Below are 20,783 nucleotides of genomic sequence, written 5' to 3' on the forward strand. Positions count from 1 at the left end.
AAAGTTAACGTCAGCAATACAAAAAACCGCTGAAGCAGTGGAGGGACTGGGCCAACATATATGTCTAATAAATTGAGAAGGTAAGAAATTAATTATAAATATGGGAACTAACCTATATTAATATAGATACTTAGATGTAGATGATAGAGATAGAGATAGCAGTCATTCAGGGCTTATTAATTTTTAAAATATTATATGGCAGTTTCATTTGATAAGTTTGTAGAGTTTCTTAATTTTGGGCTTATTAGTTCCCAAAATTCTACTGATTCAGAGAAAGATTTACAGGCATCTACACTGTAATGGAACAGATGGAAATTCATAACACTTTCTCTAGGAAGATCACAAATCTCCTCTGACAGCTAGTTCTCTTTTGTCACTGGCCAGCTGAGTATAGCTATAGCTTTTGAAAGAATTACTTTTATAACTACAGAAAAAGAAACACAGTACTACATATTTCTGTATTTTTTTAATATATGCAAGTGGAGTTGTTTCTAAAAACCAAATAAATAAATAAGCTCTTCATTCCTCCTCTCAAATATCCAAGATGCAGCTCGGCTTGAGAAACACTAAATGCCAGTCATTACCCACTTATACTCCTCATTTATTTCCCCCATTATGTAAGATTTCTGGTATGTTATGAATACTAATAACTCATAGGGTCTACTCATCTCGCTACTACTACCTACTCTCAGTATTCACATAAGGTAACATGGGTCATGGCATAATTCTTGTGTAGACAGAGAATAGGTTTTGGAGAATTACTAAAATGCCGTTTCAGTGAAGTTAAGACATGGGACAAACAGAAGTGATTCCTTTTTACACAAACAAGCTTAACAGGTTTGCTAAATCAGGGTTCAAATTATTCTCACTGCTTTCACTGGTATTGTAACACAGACCCCAGTTTAGATCTGCGATGAAACAGAAGTGGCTAAATGCAGCTTTGGGTGCTCACACTGACAGGGTAGTTCCTCAAAGTCGGCTCAGTTGTTGCCTAACCTGGAAAGTTCGATATTTACTGGGCTAGAGACAAAGAGAGGGATCGGCACCTCAGCATCATAGTTTGATGCTAGAGCTCACTGCAGGGAATAGTGGGATAAACAAGAGGAAGAGCTACTGGGGGAGAGATGCAGAAAGTCTCAACTTGCAACACCCCATAGTCCCACGGGTAAGGCAGTGTTGAAAAGTATACCGGTATCAAGACACCATTCACTTGTTTTCTTTCCCCCATCTGCTGTTTCTCCAGTTCACTCAGACTGTTCCCTGTTCAGCATGCCAGCGCTGGTGGAAGCTGTTGCTAAACACCCAGCTGTCCTCTTTCACTGTAGAGGGATGTGCCTAATCTGGGTTTATAGCTTCTGCAAGAAGGCAGGACAGCTAAGAGGCTAGAGGCTATTCCTAAATGCACTTCATGGATCTAGCCCTTAGCAATTTTTCACTCTGAAAGTTGTATAAGCACTCTGTCAGAACCAGTAGGAAATAAGAAGGTCTAAATTCTACTTTTAAGGTTCCCAATTAATAAAACATAAATGACGATAGCTTGAAGGCCTCCCTCCCCCATCCTGAAAAAAATGTAGAAGTGAATTATAGCAACGGGGCACTTAAGTGTGTGCAAAGATTCCTGGACTAAGGCATGAATTAAAACAAAGGGTTTAAGCAAAAGTACTTTTATTAGTAGTAAAGGGAAATGTGATATCTAAGAACTGTCAGATGAGAAAGTTTGATACAAAATGATTTTTAAAAGTTAAATCAGAAGCTGCCTGTAAGGAACTGCAAAATAATTTCACAATTTTGAATGCCATTGGCAATAAAGTGGCGATGGAATTGGATAAAGCAGAAAGAAATGCACAAGGGAAAAAAAAAGTCTAACTATACATACACAGGCAGGGACTACGAATTAACTATTGCTTGAGAAGAAAAAAATAATGAATTAATATTAGACAGCTCTCTGAAAACATCAAGTCAAGCACTCAGTATCAAGTAAAAATGTGAAACGGTATCTGGATGATTACGAATGAAACTGTAAACAAAATAGAAAACATATATATATATATATCACTGTATAAATACACTGTATCGCTATATCACTGTATAAATACATCATACAACTCTTATGTTGAATAATTCATGCAGCCCTGGTCATTCTATTTCAGAAGAAAGAAGGGCAAGACAGAGAGAGAAAGAGAGACAGAAGGAGGAAGTAAATTCACAGGATCTAGGACAAATTCAGACTATTAAACATAGCACACCCCCTGATTTAGGAAGCATTTGAACTGTACACATTGGATACAGAGCCCTGAAGATGTCTGGAAGTCAACAGCTGAAGGTGTCCCTAATCTGTAGGGGACAGTGGAGGCCTTATAACAACAGGGCTGTACCCCTACCGAGGCAGGACACCTGCCAGGTACACAGGGCTACGTGGACTTGTGGTTTGAGTCAGTGCAGCTATTCTTACTTTATGCACAACCAAGTCTCTTCTTGGAAAAGCTGATAGATGACAATAGGAAAGGATTGGCAGGAGGAGTACTGGCAAGGTTAAAAAATAATTAATAAAATTATAGGCAAAATAACCATGCTGTCCTTTACTCTCAGGATATTTTATAATCCGGTTTTTTTCCCAGCCTTTTTCCATTAACACCACGTGGCTACTGAGGTAGCTGGTATTAAATCCTTTCCCAAATCATGCATCCAGTTCTGTGTCCGAACTCAGAAGGTAGGTCACACTGCAGTTTTCAGAGGTTATGCCACCTTTCCTGATTGAAATAATCTTTTTTTCTTGGTAGCAGAGGGTGGGAAGGTGTCACACAGTAGAATCCTCTCTCAGGGCCAAAAGATAGGTACACATATCTTCCGTATCTGCTACCATGCCAGAAGCAGGGGCAAAACTATGCAAAATCTGGAGCTTAGCTAAATGTAATTAGTAGAAATATCAACTATATTTTGCTATTGCTTTACGTTGAGTCTATTATTGCAAAAAGTTGTATGCAATGAGTTAAAGGGGTTCTTTCAGATATGTAAAAATGATATGTAAAAATTCTGTATTATGGGGAGATACTATGACACTGCTTTGCAGTCTTTTTTTTTTAATGATATGTGGACTGTTATAAAACTTTGAGCTATATTTGATTGTAAGAGGAATTTAAGCAGGGTGTATTTTGTAAGTTGACACCATGGCTATACGATATAAACCCAGTATGTTTTCAATAAAGGTGGAGATAAAATACTGAGGTGGGCCTGATTCTTCAAGCACTGCTGAGCATTGTGTTAACTCTCCATACCTGGTATGTTCTTTAGTAGCTTAAGCTTCTACATTGACAGAGTAGGTCCTGTAAACCTCATTGCTAAAATGGTACCCGAGGTGACAAGAGTTTAATTAACTTAAGCAAAGTTCAAATTGAAGACAATTTAAAAAAATGCATTTGGCCATTGCTGCCATGTGAGAATCCAGTAAGCCACCATTTACCAAAATCTTCAAGTAAATGATGAACAAACCCAACCAGTTAAGGATTTTTTGTAATATTTCAGCTATGACTTCCAACTGTCTCCTCCTCACCTAGATGAATTATTTGAATCCTATCCATTGTTACCAAAATATTCTTAAACAAGGCTGTTGCCTCCACTAGACAATACTTAAATCATTCCACTGCTAGAAGAGACTAAAAATGGGAATCATATTGATAAGTTGTCACAAGAACCAACTTGATATCACTCTGGTGTGCATTCAAGACGAATGACCCATGCAAAGCTGTGTTACACTGAAGGAGAAGAAAAATTTATCCAGTGCTGTCCTCTAAAACTTTTAAGAAAAAATACAATGGTTAAGTACCTATAGTACCCTAAATATCAATATTTTGTGGTCAGAAGTACCAAGCAAAAAGTGCCTATATATGCCAAAATAATAGAATACTCCATTACCCACAGTAGTCTCTCAACTGTCATACCAGTACATCTGCCAAGCCGTAAATATGTCTAAAAAGAGTTTCACTGGAAACAGAAAGATCTGAGCCTTTCCAGTGTGCTTTCTGATAAACTTTCCCAGGCAAAATGGAAGAGCTGTGCGGAGGATTTAAATGGAGACAAAGTCTGCAACAAAAAAAGTGGCTTCCTGTAAGCAGATCTAGTTAATAATTCTTAAAGAAGTTTGCAAAATGCCTTTTCTCAGAGAGACATAGAAACTGGTTTTGCTCTTTGCAGCCTAATCATTAGACATGTCTGATCACCGAAGCAGAGGAGAAGGGAGTGAGGAAGAGATTAGACTGGCCACTCTGCAGCTTTCTTACTCCTGAACAATTCTTACCTTGGAAATCAGGGTAGTTTAAAATGTCTGACAGACGGAAAATGGCAATTTTCCAGTTTCCTTCTAAAAACAACACCAATTTTCTAGGGAAAAAAAAGCCAATCCAACATAATTAAAGTAATTCCCAATTTTGTCAGAAATTTTAATGAAAACCGTATTTTTTTTTCAGTCAGCAAAATCCCCCTTATATTTTTCTCTGATACTGAAACGATTATTTTCAGCTTTAAAAGAAACTGCTTAAATATTTTTCTTCCCTGTTCATTCACTGTGAATGTTATCATTTCTGCTTCTTTCTGATCTAGAATGAAAGGACATTTTAAAATGTCCTGGATTGGCTGGAGTATTATAATTTTGCTGAGTATTTCTCAGCAAGGCCTATTTGTAAGTAGTGGTAAAGACTCCCATTGATTTGTCTGCGTGAGAAAGGCTAAGAGGATGCTCTCTGCCGCTTGCTACCAGCAGCAGCAGCAGTAGGAGTAAATCTGTACCATCCCAGCTTAAACTTCTTCCCCAGCAGGATCTTTGGAATGTTTGATTTAGCTGCTTCTCCTTCTCCTTTGCTCTTCTATATACATATTTGGTGTATAAGAGGGGAGCTAGAAAGAAGATGGGGAAGCAGGGTTATATTAGTGTGAGGAGCTTCCAGGGCAGGCTTCCAGGGCAGCTTTGCTGGCTCTTCTCTCCCTAGCAGCATCGCCATGTCCTGCTTCGCCATCCTCCTGAAATCATCATGCTCTTCAGATGTGGTCTTTCATTCTTGGCATTAGTCATAATCCTCAGTTTGTCAGGTGTGTGTTCTGGCCTCTCCCATACACCTCTGTTTACTCTTCCTCCTGTTGCCAGTCTGTTCCTCCCTTCTTCTCCATTCCTTTCCATGCTTCTTTTCTACATTTCCATTGTCTAATCCCAACTACAGTCCTTATGCGCTTTAAAAAAATGCCTCATAGCGTTCACTGTGCCTCCAAACCAATCTCATGATCTTATGGTTATAACTCTTGTTTTGCTTCCCCTTTCTGCTTCCTTTGTCTCCTGCCATTATGTCATTTCTATTCAGGCTGTCATCTCTTCTGGAAAGGGATTTTTCTTGTTCTCTGTTTTGCAAAGCACCTGGCATGTTTTTGATTCTGTCAAACAAATAATAACAACAGATATGAAATTGGCAGTGCAGCAGAATCCTGATATCAGGAAGTAATAGAGGCAAATTACACTATCATTGTCATTGCCATGTATACACCACTACTTGACAAAAATTCTCATCGACTAGCTAGGTAAACATCAATAAACCCAAAGATGCCCAGGCAAACACCTCTAACATGAAGGAAATGCTGTTGTGTTTCACGCTGGATCTCAATGAGCCACAGGGTTATACTTGACAATTTCAGTATTGGAAATAAAGGAAATAAATGAATGAGGTGCAGTTTTTCAGATGGGTGTTTGGGTATAAAATTAAGAACCGGGAGAAGATGTAGATAACTCTTCAAAACAGAGAAGCAGGAAAAGGGTGGAATGGGTGTGTTCAATTTAAACTCTGCTTAATTAAAAAAGCATACACATGGTAGCTTCTAGCATGTAAACTGATAAAGTAGACTCTCCTTTAGCCTAACTGATATTATCAGAAGCTCTCAGTATTGCTGAAGAATCTTATAAAACATTTTAACTGACTTGTCTCAGTCATTACATATTAGGCACCCCAAGACAATGTTTATGTTACTTGTGTTGCCAAAAAAACCCTCAGAGCTTAAAAAAGAAAAGGAAAGAAAATGATGTGGATTTGACTGGACATTTAGTGACAGGCTAGCCATATGAAATCTCTAAAACAATATAGCTTTAGGACTAATGGATGTAGGCCAGGACTGAATAGAAATTATTTTACATATGGTTAGCAATCTCTTGACAAAATTATTTGAAAATTCCTGAGAGAAAAGCAATTTGTTACAGACGTTGAGACAAGCCAATGTAACATTAATACTAAAGAAAAATAAACCAGCAGAGGAATGTCCCCCTGCCATACCAACCAAAATTCTTACAGTTGTTTCCAAAGTAGTATCTGTCATTCCAGCACATGGATTAGATTATTTAACAGTGTGAATCAAAGTGAAGATACTCATTCAAGAGAAGAGCATTAGTAATACATTGTAACATGCCATACATCTCTGTCACCAAACTGGACAAAATGGGAGCAGATGTTTTATGATAAGCTGAGAAGAGGATCTGACAATATTAATGGCCATAATGTCTGAGGCTTAGGAAAAAAAAAAAAAAAAAAAAAAAAAAAAAAGCTAGAGAAAGCAATCTGATGGAGGGACAGAGTTGTTTTTTTCTGTCTCTAGTATAGTGTCCTAGGGACTAATTTTACATGAAGGGAAGGTATTAACCAAGCTAAATCTCACTTCTATTAGGTTTTTTTGCACCTGCCCTTTGAAACCCTAGTAATGCAAGGAATGTATGAGAAAAGAACACAGCAAAAAGGAACTCTGAGGAGGAATCCTTTCCAAAAGGAAGGCTTTTTTGACTCTGATAGTTTCTTTTTACTATTTTGAAGGCAAGTAAGTCTTTGAATTAGTTAAAATGATTGACATGTGAATTTATTCAAAGCTAAAGGCAAATGGTAGTCACAAATAGCACTCGGATGCATAGGTATTTAAAACCTCAGGTTACATTTATATTGGCTCTGTCTCTGCTGACGCTTCTTGGTCAGCACCAGGATGAAGCTCTCTGGATCAAGAGATTCATGAGATCGTGTATGTAGGCCCTGGACTGGGGCATGGCTTTACTCTGGGCTGCACTTGGTTCTCACTGCCAAGTACTGGTTTCACCAGAGCAGAGACCAGGTGCAAGCTAACAGGTATGAAACATCAACAAATGGGAGATGAGGATCCCTGGGTGACATATGGCAAATCAATTTGATAATTTCCTTGCATCTGTATGACTTAGCTACTCATTATCATAATGCTTCATTTCTAGCTGTCCTGCTGTCCAATGTCATTCCAGGCCTGAACTAGACACTCTATCTCCCTGGAAAGAGACAGAAGCTTAAAATGGTTTGGAGAAACTGAAGGCCAAAGACAGGCCTGACAAGCCCTGATGAGGTGAGGATAGGGCTTCGGTTCTTGGTTGGGATATCTGTATAGTCAGATTTAGTACTCATTTACCCAGTCTCTGATGCGTGCCAAGGCCATACCCGTTACCCCACACACCGTAACTTCCCCAGAAAGGAAACCCAACGAGAACTAGTTCTCAGAGGGTCCTGGGTATGCCATCGTGTATCCCAGCAATAAATCTGGATGTGTCCTGAGGAAAACATTTTCAGGGATTCACAGCCCCAAACCTTCTCTGAAAGCACATGCCTAAATTTATCCTTTCAACAGGAAACACATGTAAAAAAAAAAAAAAGGATCAAAGAGATCATAGGCATTTTGTATAATAGTTGAGCAATGGCAGAATGATATGGGGAAGTGTGGTGCCTGCAGACCAAGATATTGGCTCTTCTGGGACACGACAGGCCACTCAACCTCTTCCGTGAAAAAACTCCGTTTCACTCAGAACAGTCTCCTCGTTCCCAGAGAAGTGGCCTAAACACCAATTTCAGAGTAAGAGGGAAGGGATTTTTGGAATGGAAAGGTGCTTCAGGAATGGAAAAGATTGTACAGTGCAGGAATGCATTTCAGAGGTAATTTTGGGTTAGGCTTAGCCTAACCAACCTTTTCCCAGGCAAGCAGCTGCAGTTCAAAGTGTTTGGCAATATATGAATACATACAGAGTCTCTCCCTTCCCACACAGAGGCTGAAAGTATCATGTTGGCCTTCTTGTAATACCTTCCCACAGCACAAAGCTGTAGAGTCAGCCTTACTCCTTCTACGCCTTTCTCACCCAAGAGATATGTAAAATTTCCATGTGTTCTCAGAAAAGAAGTAGGCCATTCATCAAATCACAAAAAAATAAGGTGATCTTTCCTGGAAACAGAGGTAAAAGGATCCCAGACAGGTGTTACATTTCCACCAGCTATGTATCCTGAACTACTGCTAGCCACGATTCAGCTGTCAATAAGCATGAGGGGAGTCAGTCTGTTGGCTTGTTCTGGCATCAAACTAGACAAGGAGAGAAAGCAAGCTCAGTAACAGCTGGACGACACCTCTGTGAGATATCTCCATACTTTCAGCAAATGTCTTCTACCAATTTACATCATATTCATCTGCTTACTAACACTACTGACCTTAGCTAACAAGGGCTTCCATCACCAAAAGGCCTTAAATACAAAGATAATAGCAGCAACACAATAGAACTTACGGTGTAAGCACTGCCAAATACAATATTCTGTTTTGCAAAAGTATGCTGTGATGGCTCAATGACAGACGTGCAGATGCATAACTGTAAGCTAAGATAAGTGGTTTCTGTTTCTCTGGTATCTACAGTGAAGCACTGTTAATTTAGACCTGAAAATTCAACCTTAAATATCATGCAACCACTTGTAAAGGCATTATGAAATATATAATATCCATTCCTCTAGGATTTTAAATTTAAATAACTTGACAGCATTTCATCGTAAAAAAAAAAAAAAAAAAAGATAAATTCACCTTTACACAATCCTATTTGAAAATATATGTGTAAAAATGGTATTAGCTGCTTTGAAGGCTTACTTTATAAGGATTTTTTTTTTCCTTTTCCGTAATTACTAAGATACTTTGCTATACTGAAAGCAGGTAATATTTCTAGGGAATATCTTCATTCTTTTTCAGCAAATAATTCAGAAGCAGATAACACAGGTAAAGCATTAGTTTCCATATGATTTTCATTAATCCAGCTATAGCCATTTCACAAAATCCATAAGAAATAGGTTTATAATAGTATAAAAGCATGAGAAGAGACTTTTCCTCCATTCATTATGGGGAGTACAAAATGACAGAAGGTAACTCTTTCCTCTCACTGCCCTGAAATAGTTCCCTCGCCAGGTGTTTTGATTTCTGCCATTCAGGTCCCTCTTAGATTGTACTGCCAATAGAAAGATTTTGATGCTATTTTAAACATACTCCATTAGCTTGTGTCATTAGTGTTACCAGGCAGTTCACTTGTAAGCCTGGCTGGTTCAGACCTTCTGTATTCAACAGCTCCCCTCCCCCATACACACCTTTTTTTGTGTTTTGTTTCGTTTTGACCAACACTAATGACTCCTGCACTTAAAGGCAGACCACTTGGAGTGATCTCCCTGACCCACGGTTTGCCGGTCATAGATAGATGTTGCATTTGTTGTTGCTGGGGTACTAAATGTTACTTCCTCACTGTCATCGTCTACTTACCCCCCAGTGAAGCATGGGGGCTGCTAGGTAAGTATTAAAGCCTAATGCCAGCTGGGGAGACATGGAAGTAGAGAATAGTGCAAAAAAATAGTTTCCCTCTTCATGGCTGGGGAAATACCCCTCAAAAGCCAGAGGTACCTCTACATAAGGAAACAAACATGCACGTCTGCAGAGGGACTTTGGTGTTGTGGTACTCAAGTAACTACTGCAAGAAAGGTACTGTCTGGGAGACAGCTCCATGTTAGGCAAGTAGTTTCATGAGACAGGAGGCAGCTTGTGACTGAGATTTGCAATAGACAGCACACAGTCTGTCTGGGATGCTTTTGCCAGCAAGCAGGAAGCATCAAAAGGGATTTGACTCTTGCACAAGTGTAGGTAATGTAGGCATTGAGACAATTATTTCTCTTGAAAAGAGCACTACAAAGAAATGCCTGAAAGCTTTTTTTTTTTTTTCTCTTCCCCACCCGCCTTTCTGCTCTTGGCCGTGGATGAACTGTGTAGGGAAGCTATATAGTAAGGTGCAGCCTTTCTCTCCACAATAGCAATCAATCACTTGTCCATAGTATCAAGGCCCAGTAATATTAAAGGAAAATCCTCATTAGTGCCTCGTTGGCCCAGTTTCTTCCTGTAGGCATATTGTCCTGGATTTGAATCTAACCCTGTCTTCCTCTCCAGCAGTCCATGAGGGTATGAACACTGGCTACTGAGGAAGAAGACAGCTATTTTGTATAAAGTAATATGAGGGAGGACTTAGGGGCTACTTGTGTAAAAGAGCCAGGAGAGACACCTGGGATGAAATGGGCTGAAGGCAAGGGCTCTGCACTGTAAAGATCCTGAAAGGGAAATACAAAGGCTGCCCAAAGTCACCCACAGGTCCAGCACCTCCTCTCAGCCTCTCTTTTCCCACCCAGCGAGTCCCCTCACTCCACCCAATCCCATTCTCCTCTTCTATTGTCTGCACCCATTTTACTCTTCCACTGACCCCCCCCATGGAAGCACCAGCGCTGCCAAGACCAAACAATAAATAGTGAAGACTTGGTCTAATTCTGTTACAGAATTAATTTTTTATTTGTTTATTCTTATGGACTCATAGTTTTTGCATTTGTGGTCTAGTTTCAGTGACAGTGACAGAGGGTATCTGCTGCCCAGAGAGCTCCATACTTTGGTAAGAGGAGTGTTTTACGGAGTGTGAAAGCTGCACGCGCAGACTTCCCATCCACCCACTTCTTTTACTTTCCGAACAAAATCCTAACCACCACTTAAAAACTGCCACTCCTGAGTGGCCTTCAGGAGGTATCTGGATGGCTTTACTAAGTTTATTCCAAGCAAATCAGATTTCTCATTGAATTTACTATGTGTAACCTCAGTGGGAGAACACATTTAATTTACGACTATGACTGCAAATAACACCCTGGAGAGAACTAATCTGAGATTCCTGCACCTTCTTACTCTTAAGCTACGCATGCATTCTTGGCATAGGCTGGTTTGTCCCTGAGGAAAGGAAACTGAAACGTGTTTTCCAGCAGACATCTTAAGAACGGACATGCAGCCCTTCAGGAAGCCAGTGGAAGCTGGCATAGCAAGACAGGTTGAATGATAGTCAAGAAATTGCCTGAGCAATGTTTCTACAGACATGAAATGTGAGGGATCAACATGGATACATTCATTCTATCATTCTTCAGTCTAGCCTCTTTCAAGCCAGATTTGGATATCCTAGCAAAACTATTGGATGATTTTTCTTCTCAGTCAGATGGCATCTTTGGAGCAGGAAGTTTGCTTCTTAATTTAAGAGACAAACTCAAGGTTTTCTTGGTAATTCTAAGGAAATGACCAGAAGATAATTTCTATCACACCTGATAGACCTTGCAGACTCCTCAGCATTCCTTCCTTTTTGGATTTTTTTTTGTTGTTGTTTTTGGCACAAAAGAGGAAGGCTTTAATTATGGACTTCGGGCTATAATGTCTCCAGTTTATAAATAACTTGAAATACTCAGAGACATGGAACTCTAATAGTGGTAGCACACATAAGTCTTTGGACACAGCTATGGCTTAAGCAACGAGCGTGTTTTTCAGTGTTAGCCATATTATGATTCATCAGATGACCTCTAAGTTGTAGTTTTTCATTATTAGTATTTATTATTATTAGCAGCACAGATGTACAATCGGTTATCTGGTTCAATTAAATACAGAAGCCTTGGTCCATGGATGAATAGATTTTCTGTTCCTGATTTAGCTCTTCTGGCATTAGGCATTATGTCTTGTTTTGTCCAAGATTCATTTGGCTGGCTACACAAGTTTTGCATGGCTGTATCACATCTTTTTTTTCACAGGCTATCAAGACATCAACTATTTTTTGACTTGTGGTTCTTTTTTGGTCACTCTAATTAGACATTAATTTCACCCAATTTGTATAGTATCAGTGCTAAAATGTGCTATCATTACCCTAGACTTAAAGAAAACTACTCTAAAACCTTCTGAGAGTAAATATCAGAGTTCATGTTTTATTTTCAGGCTTTTAATGTAAAATTCTCCTTTCATGTCTCTTTCAAGTCTGCTTGAATGAGCTGTGTTTTACCAGTTGCTTTCCCATCTGTCTCAATTTAGTCTCTTTGACAAATTCCAATCTGGCCTGAGGAAAAATCAGAGTACTGAAACCACTCCACATTAGATTATTAGGTATATTTTATTAACAGTGTCTCTTTACTTAAACAAAAAATCCTGACACTCCTTAACTCCCCTGCCAGCAATGGCTTGCGGAGCCCTATGACTTAGACTCCCATATTCTGAATGGCTTCACCCCCCTCTCTTTTCATTCTCTCCCATCTTCTGACTTTTCACCAGGTACAAAAGTGAGGGGTTTACTCTTTAACTTTCAACCTTTCATAATCTCGCTGGACGTAACCTACATGTTCTGTACAGCATATAAACTCCACATGACTCTTTTCACTTTCAAACTGCCTAACCCTTGCCCACCCTGAAAGTGCACTGAGAATTTCACGGATATTATAGACACACTAATTTTGTCCCTTAGCCTGTCCCAATAGATTTTACTCTAAAAGCATGTGTTAATTATGCTAACTTAAAAATCTCACAAAACCAAATCCGGGGGGGGAAACTCCCGCAAATATAGCTTGCATTCTGCCACTACTCTTTGTCAGGATATTGCAGATTTTATGCCTATGGTTTAATCTCTCATATTTTTCAAATTCTTATATGGAATGTGTTAAAAAAACGGTGAGCCCAGTCATACTTTGGATTTCACAGGTTATTTGTTGGATTGGGTTTTTCTTTCTTTGTTTTTGTGTTGGTTTTTGGTGGTTTTTTTTTCCAAACCTTTGTATTCCCTTCCTCCTCCCCCATCCCTCCCCAATCTTTTTTGCAGGAAATTTAATTACAGAACTGCCTATTCCCAAGTTAATAGAAGGCTGCACTATACAAACAATAAAGATCTCTGTTTAAAAGTAATTGTTGGCTCTGTTTGACAGCCCTTAAGGGAATATGAGAGAAAATATAGGCTGCTGCCCAGAATTTCTTGTTTTACTAGAAATTAGTTTGAGGCTAAGAGTTTTGAGTCGTCTTACGAATCCCAAATCTACCGTCTGTAAGTCCATTCCAAGTTAGTGGGGGCAAAAATTCCCCCGTCCCTACTTATCAGTTAATTCTTCAGAAGGACAATCCTAACAGGTCCCGAACATGCAGCAACCCTGCTGTGCTAGTTGCTCAGCAAATCATAACACCAACTGCCTGTATATCCCTGCAGCACCTGCTGCCAGAATTAGTTAGGCAAGAATTTGTTCTGTACTTGTCTTAAACCGGGCTTGTCATCTTGTCTGGGAACTGCTCTCTTCCACAAGCACCCCAAATGTCACTTGTTTAAAATAAAACAAACAAACAAACGAACAAACAAACCCCACCAAAAATCAAATGCATATCACGAGCATATCAGTTTCTAACTGTATGCAGGGAAGTAACGCATTAAGGATGTGTTAGCTCTAACATGTCACATAAATATTTTTTAAAAGGTGAAATGACCCTTTTTTGGCTGAGTTGGCCTTCACTCCTCGCACACAGCCAGTGGACTGCTTCATCCCATTACTGGGCAACCGAATGCCGGCTGAACCCGCCCTTGTGGCAGGGTGTCTTGGCACTGCTTGGTATTATGGCTGTAGTGACATGATCACCATCTCAGTAGTAACCCAAAAGTCGCGGAATTTAAATAATTCTCAAAATTGCTATATATCAATTATTTAGAAAGTTAAGGACAAATTATTAATTTTTTTTTTATTTCAACTACTAACAAATAAATGTAAAAAAATACCAACAACAAAACAAAAATAAACCCATTCATCCCCCACATTAAAGCAATAATTTTTGTAACATTCAGAACAGTGGAAACTATTTACCGTATATTACTATTAGTGGAGAAAAGCAAATTTAATTTAAAATCATTTTTTCAAACTCCCTCAGTGGATGCCAGATAACTCCAGCTTAAACAAATATAAAAAACTCATTTTAAATGGAGAATAATACAGACAGAGCTCAATTATTGAGATATTAAGGGCAACATTCAATTTGAGATACATTTAAGCATCTTTGCCTCCTGGAGATTTTTACATGACAAGGCTTTAGATAAACATGGTTTTGCAAACAGCAACTATCATATCTGATCACATAACCTCTGGACTGAAGCAGTATGTCAGCAAATATTTCTGATTATTTAAAATATTAAATAACTGTAATTTACTAGGCAGGTCTTCCTCAGAACAATCACAATTTTTTTCAAGAATTAATACCCATATACAAAAAGCATTTAGATGATCTGTTGCAAATCTCTGAACTAAAAAAAAAAAAAAAAAAAAAAATCACCTCTCTCTGTGATAAAGCCCAATTTAAATACATTTGGGGACATACTAGTAGTGGAGGAGCTGCCTTTCTACAACACTCAGCTTGCAGGGGAAACTGTAGCAGCCAGGGACATATAGGGTAGGAATCACCTCACCTAACTTTAACTATCTAGATATTAGACGCCTAATTTAAGCTAATCATCTGGGTTCCCTCTACAGGTAATGGAGATAAGCATTCCCAGAGGGAGATTCATCCCGCTTGTCTTAGGCATCTCTCTTTTAGATGCTTGTAGGTGGATAAAGTCAAGAAAGATCAGCCTCACTGACAGCCTGATAATCTGTCTTTAGCGATGCACAATTTCCAAATTCAATGAAATTAAGCCAGAATGAAGATAATTTCTTTATTTCGTCGTTTAGCCTTTAATTCTCCCTCTGACCCAAATTTTTCTTCAGTTCCTCCCATGAACATCAACTTTCTCTGGCACTTTATTTTTTTTACACTGGACTATGTTTTCCTGGAGCCTGGGGAACTGCAACCAACATCAATATGTTGCTGCTCTACCAGTTACAAATCCATTTACATGCATGTGCTCTAAATTGCAGTAGTGTTCTGAACAGATAGATACAATAGGAGTATTGATAGCGATTGTGCTTTCTGGGTCTACTCTACCACTCTCAAATGTGTAAAAATCTGTGGCAACATTAAGGCAGTCAAGGTATATAGATGAATGCTAAAATATATTTACTATTCAAAGAAGATGGCTTAAATCAAACAAGGAAAAATCAGGAAGAAATACCATTAGGGCCCTCACTTTTCCACGTGTGAGCCCAGGTCACCACACACGCCTCGAGGCCGCTGTGCTTCACAATATTGAATGAGTCCTAAAGGTGAAGCCCGGCCTCAACTCCCTTGCATTTAGGGTTTGTGGGTTCTCAGCAATACCAGCATTGCTGCATCGCACCTTTAATCACCGAGCCCTTAGAAACAATAGCCGAGATTTATAAGGAAGCAGGTGTCTGAACTTAAGACTCCTAAATTCATAGCTGGGTGCCTAAAGCAGCAGCAAAACTGACAAGCACCCTGTGCAGTTGCCCACAGATGCTCACCCCAGTAGTGAGGCACTTAGCATTTGTTATAACACAAAATGGATGTTTATTAATTAAGCGTGTTCCAATGGCTACTCGAAGTGCCTTGGCCGAGTGCTTGTGTGCACTAATTTCAATATTGGGCATGCAGTCTACTCTGCGTCTTAGTTCTACAGCATTTCTAGAAAATTAATTTTAATAGTTAAAAAACCATCTTGAGCTGCATACATGAAAATAACTTCATTTCTACTGAATGACAATCTAATACGAAATAAGAATATTCACCTTTTTTTCTTACTCTGCCCAAATCCAGGCAATAAATTAGGCTTCTCAGCATGACTGTAAAGTGCTGTGAATTGTATAAACAATCATATATGGACACTGAAAAATAACCCTTATGCACATTGCATTATAGTTCCAAAAATATATTTACAGTCTATTACAAAGATTACAAATGGAAGTGTCTATGTAACGGGATTATGCTAGTTAAAAGCTTTTTACAGATTTTCTTCAACAAAGGCAGGGGGGACAAAAAATTAGTATAACCAAACTGATTTTTCTAATGAAACAAATAAATAAAATGACAAATATAACACTGTACAGTGACCTAAAAAGGAGGGGAAAAAAAGGAGGGGGAAAATGATGCATTTAAGTTTTTGATAACTATCTTTGGTCCTAAATGTGGGAAAACACATTATGTCGCACTGAATATACATGTTTGTTTGTGATGCTCTGCAATTAAAATAGAAAAATATAGTGCATTTTCAATGTATTCAGAGCTCACTACACATAAATGTGTGTACAAAACAAGACAGTATAAATAAAATTTACAAGTTTTACAAAGGAACATTTACAGGGTTTTTCTTTTGTTTTTATTTTTTTTGTGTGGATGCCCACATTATCAAACAAGACCAATTTATGACTGATCCCTGGGATCTTTCTCTATCAAAATCAATAGAAGCAGCCCAATTCTCTTTGGAAGTACAGCATTTCATTGCTGGGGTAGTTCACAATTTTCAGAATTTTTTTTAAAGCAATTCTCTCTGGTTCATATACATTCCTGCAATATCTGTAAAGACACCGTTCATTATTGCTTATGGTAGTTAAATATTTTAGTCAAATGAAATTCATATAGAAGTAAATGGTGTAAAAAGATATTCCACTGAGGAACTACTCTTGCATCTGTGTTCCTGATGAATGACTGTTGTGTCTGTGTGAGCATGCACACGCATGTTTGTTCAGAGCAGCAAAAGCCTGTAAAAAAAAATTGAAAATTTTGAACTGCCCCTTGCCTCATGCTCTACAGTTCTCATATAAAATCTATGTCCTTATTCTGACAGCTGGACTGCATACGGCTTGAACTCATATAAAATATACGCCAGCTATTTCTCTCAGATTTGCTAATGCAGAGTATTGAAAAAAAATGTGATGTGCTCAGATTAAATGGTTTAGGTAACACTGGAGAACTGCACCCGTGTTCTGAGACACTCCTACAATCTCTTGTCCATTCAATGCAGTGTCTCAGCAGGTTTACAGTTGTAATCTACATCTTAGAATATATCTCACTTTAACTCTAGTCCATTAAAATCATGTTGCAAACAATTTGCTAAAAGTGCCTAGAACTACTTAGGGGTCATTATTGCTTTTCTTTTTTCTTTTCTGTTTTTTTTTTTTTTTTTTTTTTTTTTTTTCTCTTTTATTTTCTTTTAAAAGATAGTATATGTGTAACATTAAAAAATTCTTTAAAAAATATCAGAGCTCTTGGCAACTTGCATTTTCCTGACTCCCTGCCAATTAGCTAGCCATGTCAATACGGTGCTGATTTAACAAAAGCAAATGGCACAAAAGGATACCAAAGTTCGGACAGATATACATTGCTTGGTCATGCTTCTTAAATCTCTAGGAACTCAAATAATCCTTCAGAGGTACCCAGTGTAGTAATGTGTCATAGAATTAGCACTAAAAAGGTCCAAAGATATAAACATCATACTAAAAGAAAGTCTTTATGAAGAATAAACACAAATGATTAAAAAAAGATTCAGAAATCACAGATTTAAGGAAAATATTTTGTTGAATTCAACAATAATATCATGATTTTATCTGACAAATATATTCTTTTTTAAATTTTTATGTACATTTAAAAAGTCTATTAGATAAAAAGGAGGTTAGAGAGCTCAAGGTGTTTGTATGTTTATTCAGGTAGTACTTTGTTTATTGTCACTGCTGTTTTTTCCTTGCCACCACTGGTGGATCCTAATTCCCTTTTCATAAATTCTGGTGGCACTTAGGAGTTCAAGTCTGTAGGTGCTTCTTGTAGCTCTTCTATTCACTGCAGGAAGGACCCAGGAAATCAAGTGTCTTCTAGCAGCACTTCATATATACTGAAGGCCAGTGCTGTTCTCTCAGTCTGTCACCTCCCTCATAAGGGAGAAATGTCTATCACACTTGGATGCCAGTGCCGTGTAAATGTAGCATTTGTGCTCTCATAGTCTGAATGCTGCTCATGATTTTCTTTTGATGACCAACCAACGTGATCCCTAAACTCATCACATCCCTGGGGAAGATAAATGCGTACATTGTTAATTTTTCAACTTAGACTGCTATTGTATGGTATTCAACTGTGAGTCAAAGCTACGTAGTGGTCTGGGCTACAGGCTTCTAACATTGAAGCTACACTGGAACCTCAGCTCAGTGCTGTGAAGTTCATACAGGCACTGTGCAACTTCTCAACGAGGAGTGCAGTTACATGGCGGGTGTCATGTAATTACACTGCCTGTGTCTCCACATCTGAGAACGAGGCCAGTATGTTTTGCACTACGATAATCTTTTATTGTGGCCTTTAAGGACACCCAAAGCAAGAGACACCTCTCTTGTAAAATACTTCAGGCACCTTTCAGGACAAAGTTATGTATAAATACAAGATTTTGGGGATCACATTCTGCTTCCTAAAGAGATGCCTAGAGAAACCCTTTGCATATTGACCCATACCCATCATGCAAACGGAAGACGAGCAGCTGTTTCAATTCCACCGCTACTAGTGGTACTGACCTAGCAGAAGCTCGTGGGCTCTGATGACAGCTCCCAAGCTATAGGCTTAGACCCCTAGTGATACCAGGCAGATAAGAGTAGGGTTGCAAACTCGAGAATACTGTTAAAAAACTTGTTTAGAAAACCACTGCTCTCTGTGAGAGGAATTGCACGTGTTTGGCAACCACCAGGACAAGAATGTTGTTTGCAGGGCGCCAAGAAGACCTGTTTTAAGATGGCAGTACCAATACAGGCCATGCTTGCCTTCAGAAAATTGTTTTGCTTCTATAGACTTTTATCCTGATGCAAAGCCATTTCTTGCAGGACACAGACAGCCCCCAGCCAATTAGAAGAAAATTCCACACCTTCCTAGTACACATCTGGAAAAAGGTACCAATTAGGTAGTGGAGGGAAAGTGGTTATTTTCCTACACATACATACTTTGAAATGGGCCACATTCTCCCTCAAATTCTAGCCCCTTGGTGTTATTTCAATTGGTCTCAAAAGCAAGGAAAAAAGTGATGCCACACATAGGTAGCAGGGTATTTGCCCTTTCATGGGATGCTCTAATATAACATCATCAGCTGCTAAACCGGCTGGCTTAACCCCGAGTACCATGTTTGTACTCAGGGCAAAGTTTTGGAGTTGAACATTGTGTATTAGTTTACCTAGAAATTCCCTAAATGCAAGTTAAACATGCCCAGTACTAACTTACTCAATAGTCATCCTGGCAACTGATTCAAGAGAGTTGTAGCCTGCTGCTGTGAAATTATCCTTATATCTTTCCATCTTAATAGCTTGTAACCATTCGCCTACGGAGCAGAAAGTGGTAAAATCGGGAGTGTTCTGGTCCAGAAGAGGGCTAATTGGTCTACGGAGAAGGAAAAAGGAAAGTAAGTTGTTTCCAAAGAGAGTAAAACATCAGGGAGTATTTAGCAAGGTGAGAGTCAAATAAGTCTGGGGTATTAAAAAGGTCAAGAATAGAAAGTAATAGGCCTTTTACACAGTTTAGATTATTCTGTGAATAGCTCTTGACTACTCTGTAGCTCACAATATGTACTTCCTAAGTTTATTCATGTAAAAGATGAAAGGTCAGAGTGAGCAAAATCAGCCTAACGGACTATTGTTACCAACAGAAAATCAACCTTATTACCTAGCGTGACAGCTGCTGCAACTAAAGTTGCTGAGTAAAATAGAGATGCTGTTCTTCTAAGCATCTTAGAAAATATAGTAGTAGCTATTCCCATTTTTCAATCGGATGGGACAAAACAAAGACAAGGAAAGAGCAGAGACACAAAGTAAGTTGCTTAAGGTCACACAGCAAATCAGTCAGTAGAAGAACTGGGAGCAGAACACAGGCCAGTTGATTCCCTAGTGCAGTGATCTAGCTAGCAGATCAAAAGATTACCATGATTAAATAATTCACCTGAAATTTTTGAAGAAGCCATTAAAAGCTACACCATGAAATACAATGCGATGCAATTGCTGAAAGGAGTTAAAGCCAGAAAATGAAAGGTAAAAATCTAGAGTGTAGCATGTCAAAGTACATTGGCCAAGCATGAGTATTATTAATAACTATTTCTACAGTAGCAGTTGCTAGGGCAAGGGATGCATCATATAAAACTACAATAGATGATGATCCTTGCCCTCCAGACTTCACAATTTTAAGAAACAAGGAAAACAAAGACTGCTAGTGGTGAGAGTGTGGAAAGAGTGACGAGTGGGCAGCAGTTTACCGAGAAATGTGTTAGTTCCATGATATTTACTTTATTTTGGTTCTTTTTTTAAGAAAGTCCTTTTTGGCTTTGTTCAGCATGGTAAAAAAAGAAGGGCAAATGAGGGAAGGGAAGAACAGGGAACAGAAGGCAGGAGGAACTGAGAGACACATGGACTAAGTGTGAACTGGAACCAGCCACCAAGCAGAACATCCATAACCGACCCACGTGCACCATTGTAAGAGCACACACTAAAGCTTTTCTTACCTGCTACAGGTTCCCAGTGGGGTTTTCAAGCTATTTGGGTTTCTAATCATTTTGTCCAGAATACCAACTATCTGCTCAAACTTTGGCCTTTCACCGCGCTCCTTCTGCCAACAATCTAGCATCAGCTGGTGCAGTCCTGCTGGGCAATCCATGGGTGCTGGCAAACGATAGCCTTCTTCGATTGCTTTTATAACCTAGTAACCAACACAGTTAATAAATTTTCATCATGAGATGTTTAAGGAATATATCTTGCTAC

The 20,783-nt window shown here is 38.8% G+C and overlaps 1 protein-coding gene across 5 annotated transcripts in view; it reads right to left on the reverse strand.

Annotated features, from left to right (window-relative positions):
- Nucleotides 1-4,564: 4,564 nt before the first annotated feature.
- The window catches only part of EPHA7 (EPH receptor A7), a 163,274-nt gene continuing 147,055 nt past the window's right edge, over nt 4,565-20,783 (reverse strand). For 2 of the 5 annotated variants that reach the window (XM_049818001.1, XM_049818000.1), the window contains exons 15-17: nt 20,528-20,721; nt 19,261-19,416; nt 13,853-18,072 (exon numbers count right to left, since the gene is read on the reverse strand). In XM_049818001.1, the coding sequence (XP_049673958.1) occupies nt 17,958-18,072; nt 19,261-19,416; nt 20,528-20,721 (465 nt within the window). In that variant the 3' untranslated portion in view covers nt 13,853-17,957. Of the gene's footprint in view, nt 5,419-13,852; nt 18,073-19,260; nt 19,417-20,527; nt 20,722-20,783 lie in introns of those variants that run through there. The other 3 variants (XM_049818005.1, XM_049818002.1, XM_049818003.1) reach the window with 3 other exon arrangements.

The sequence above is a fragment of the Accipiter gentilis genome, chromosome 15 (genome assembly GCF_929443795.1).
Source record: "Accipiter gentilis chromosome 15, bAccGen1.1, whole genome shotgun sequence".
Classification (NCBI taxonomy): domain Eukaryota; kingdom Metazoa; phylum Chordata; class Aves; order Accipitriformes; family Accipitridae; genus Astur; species Astur gentilis.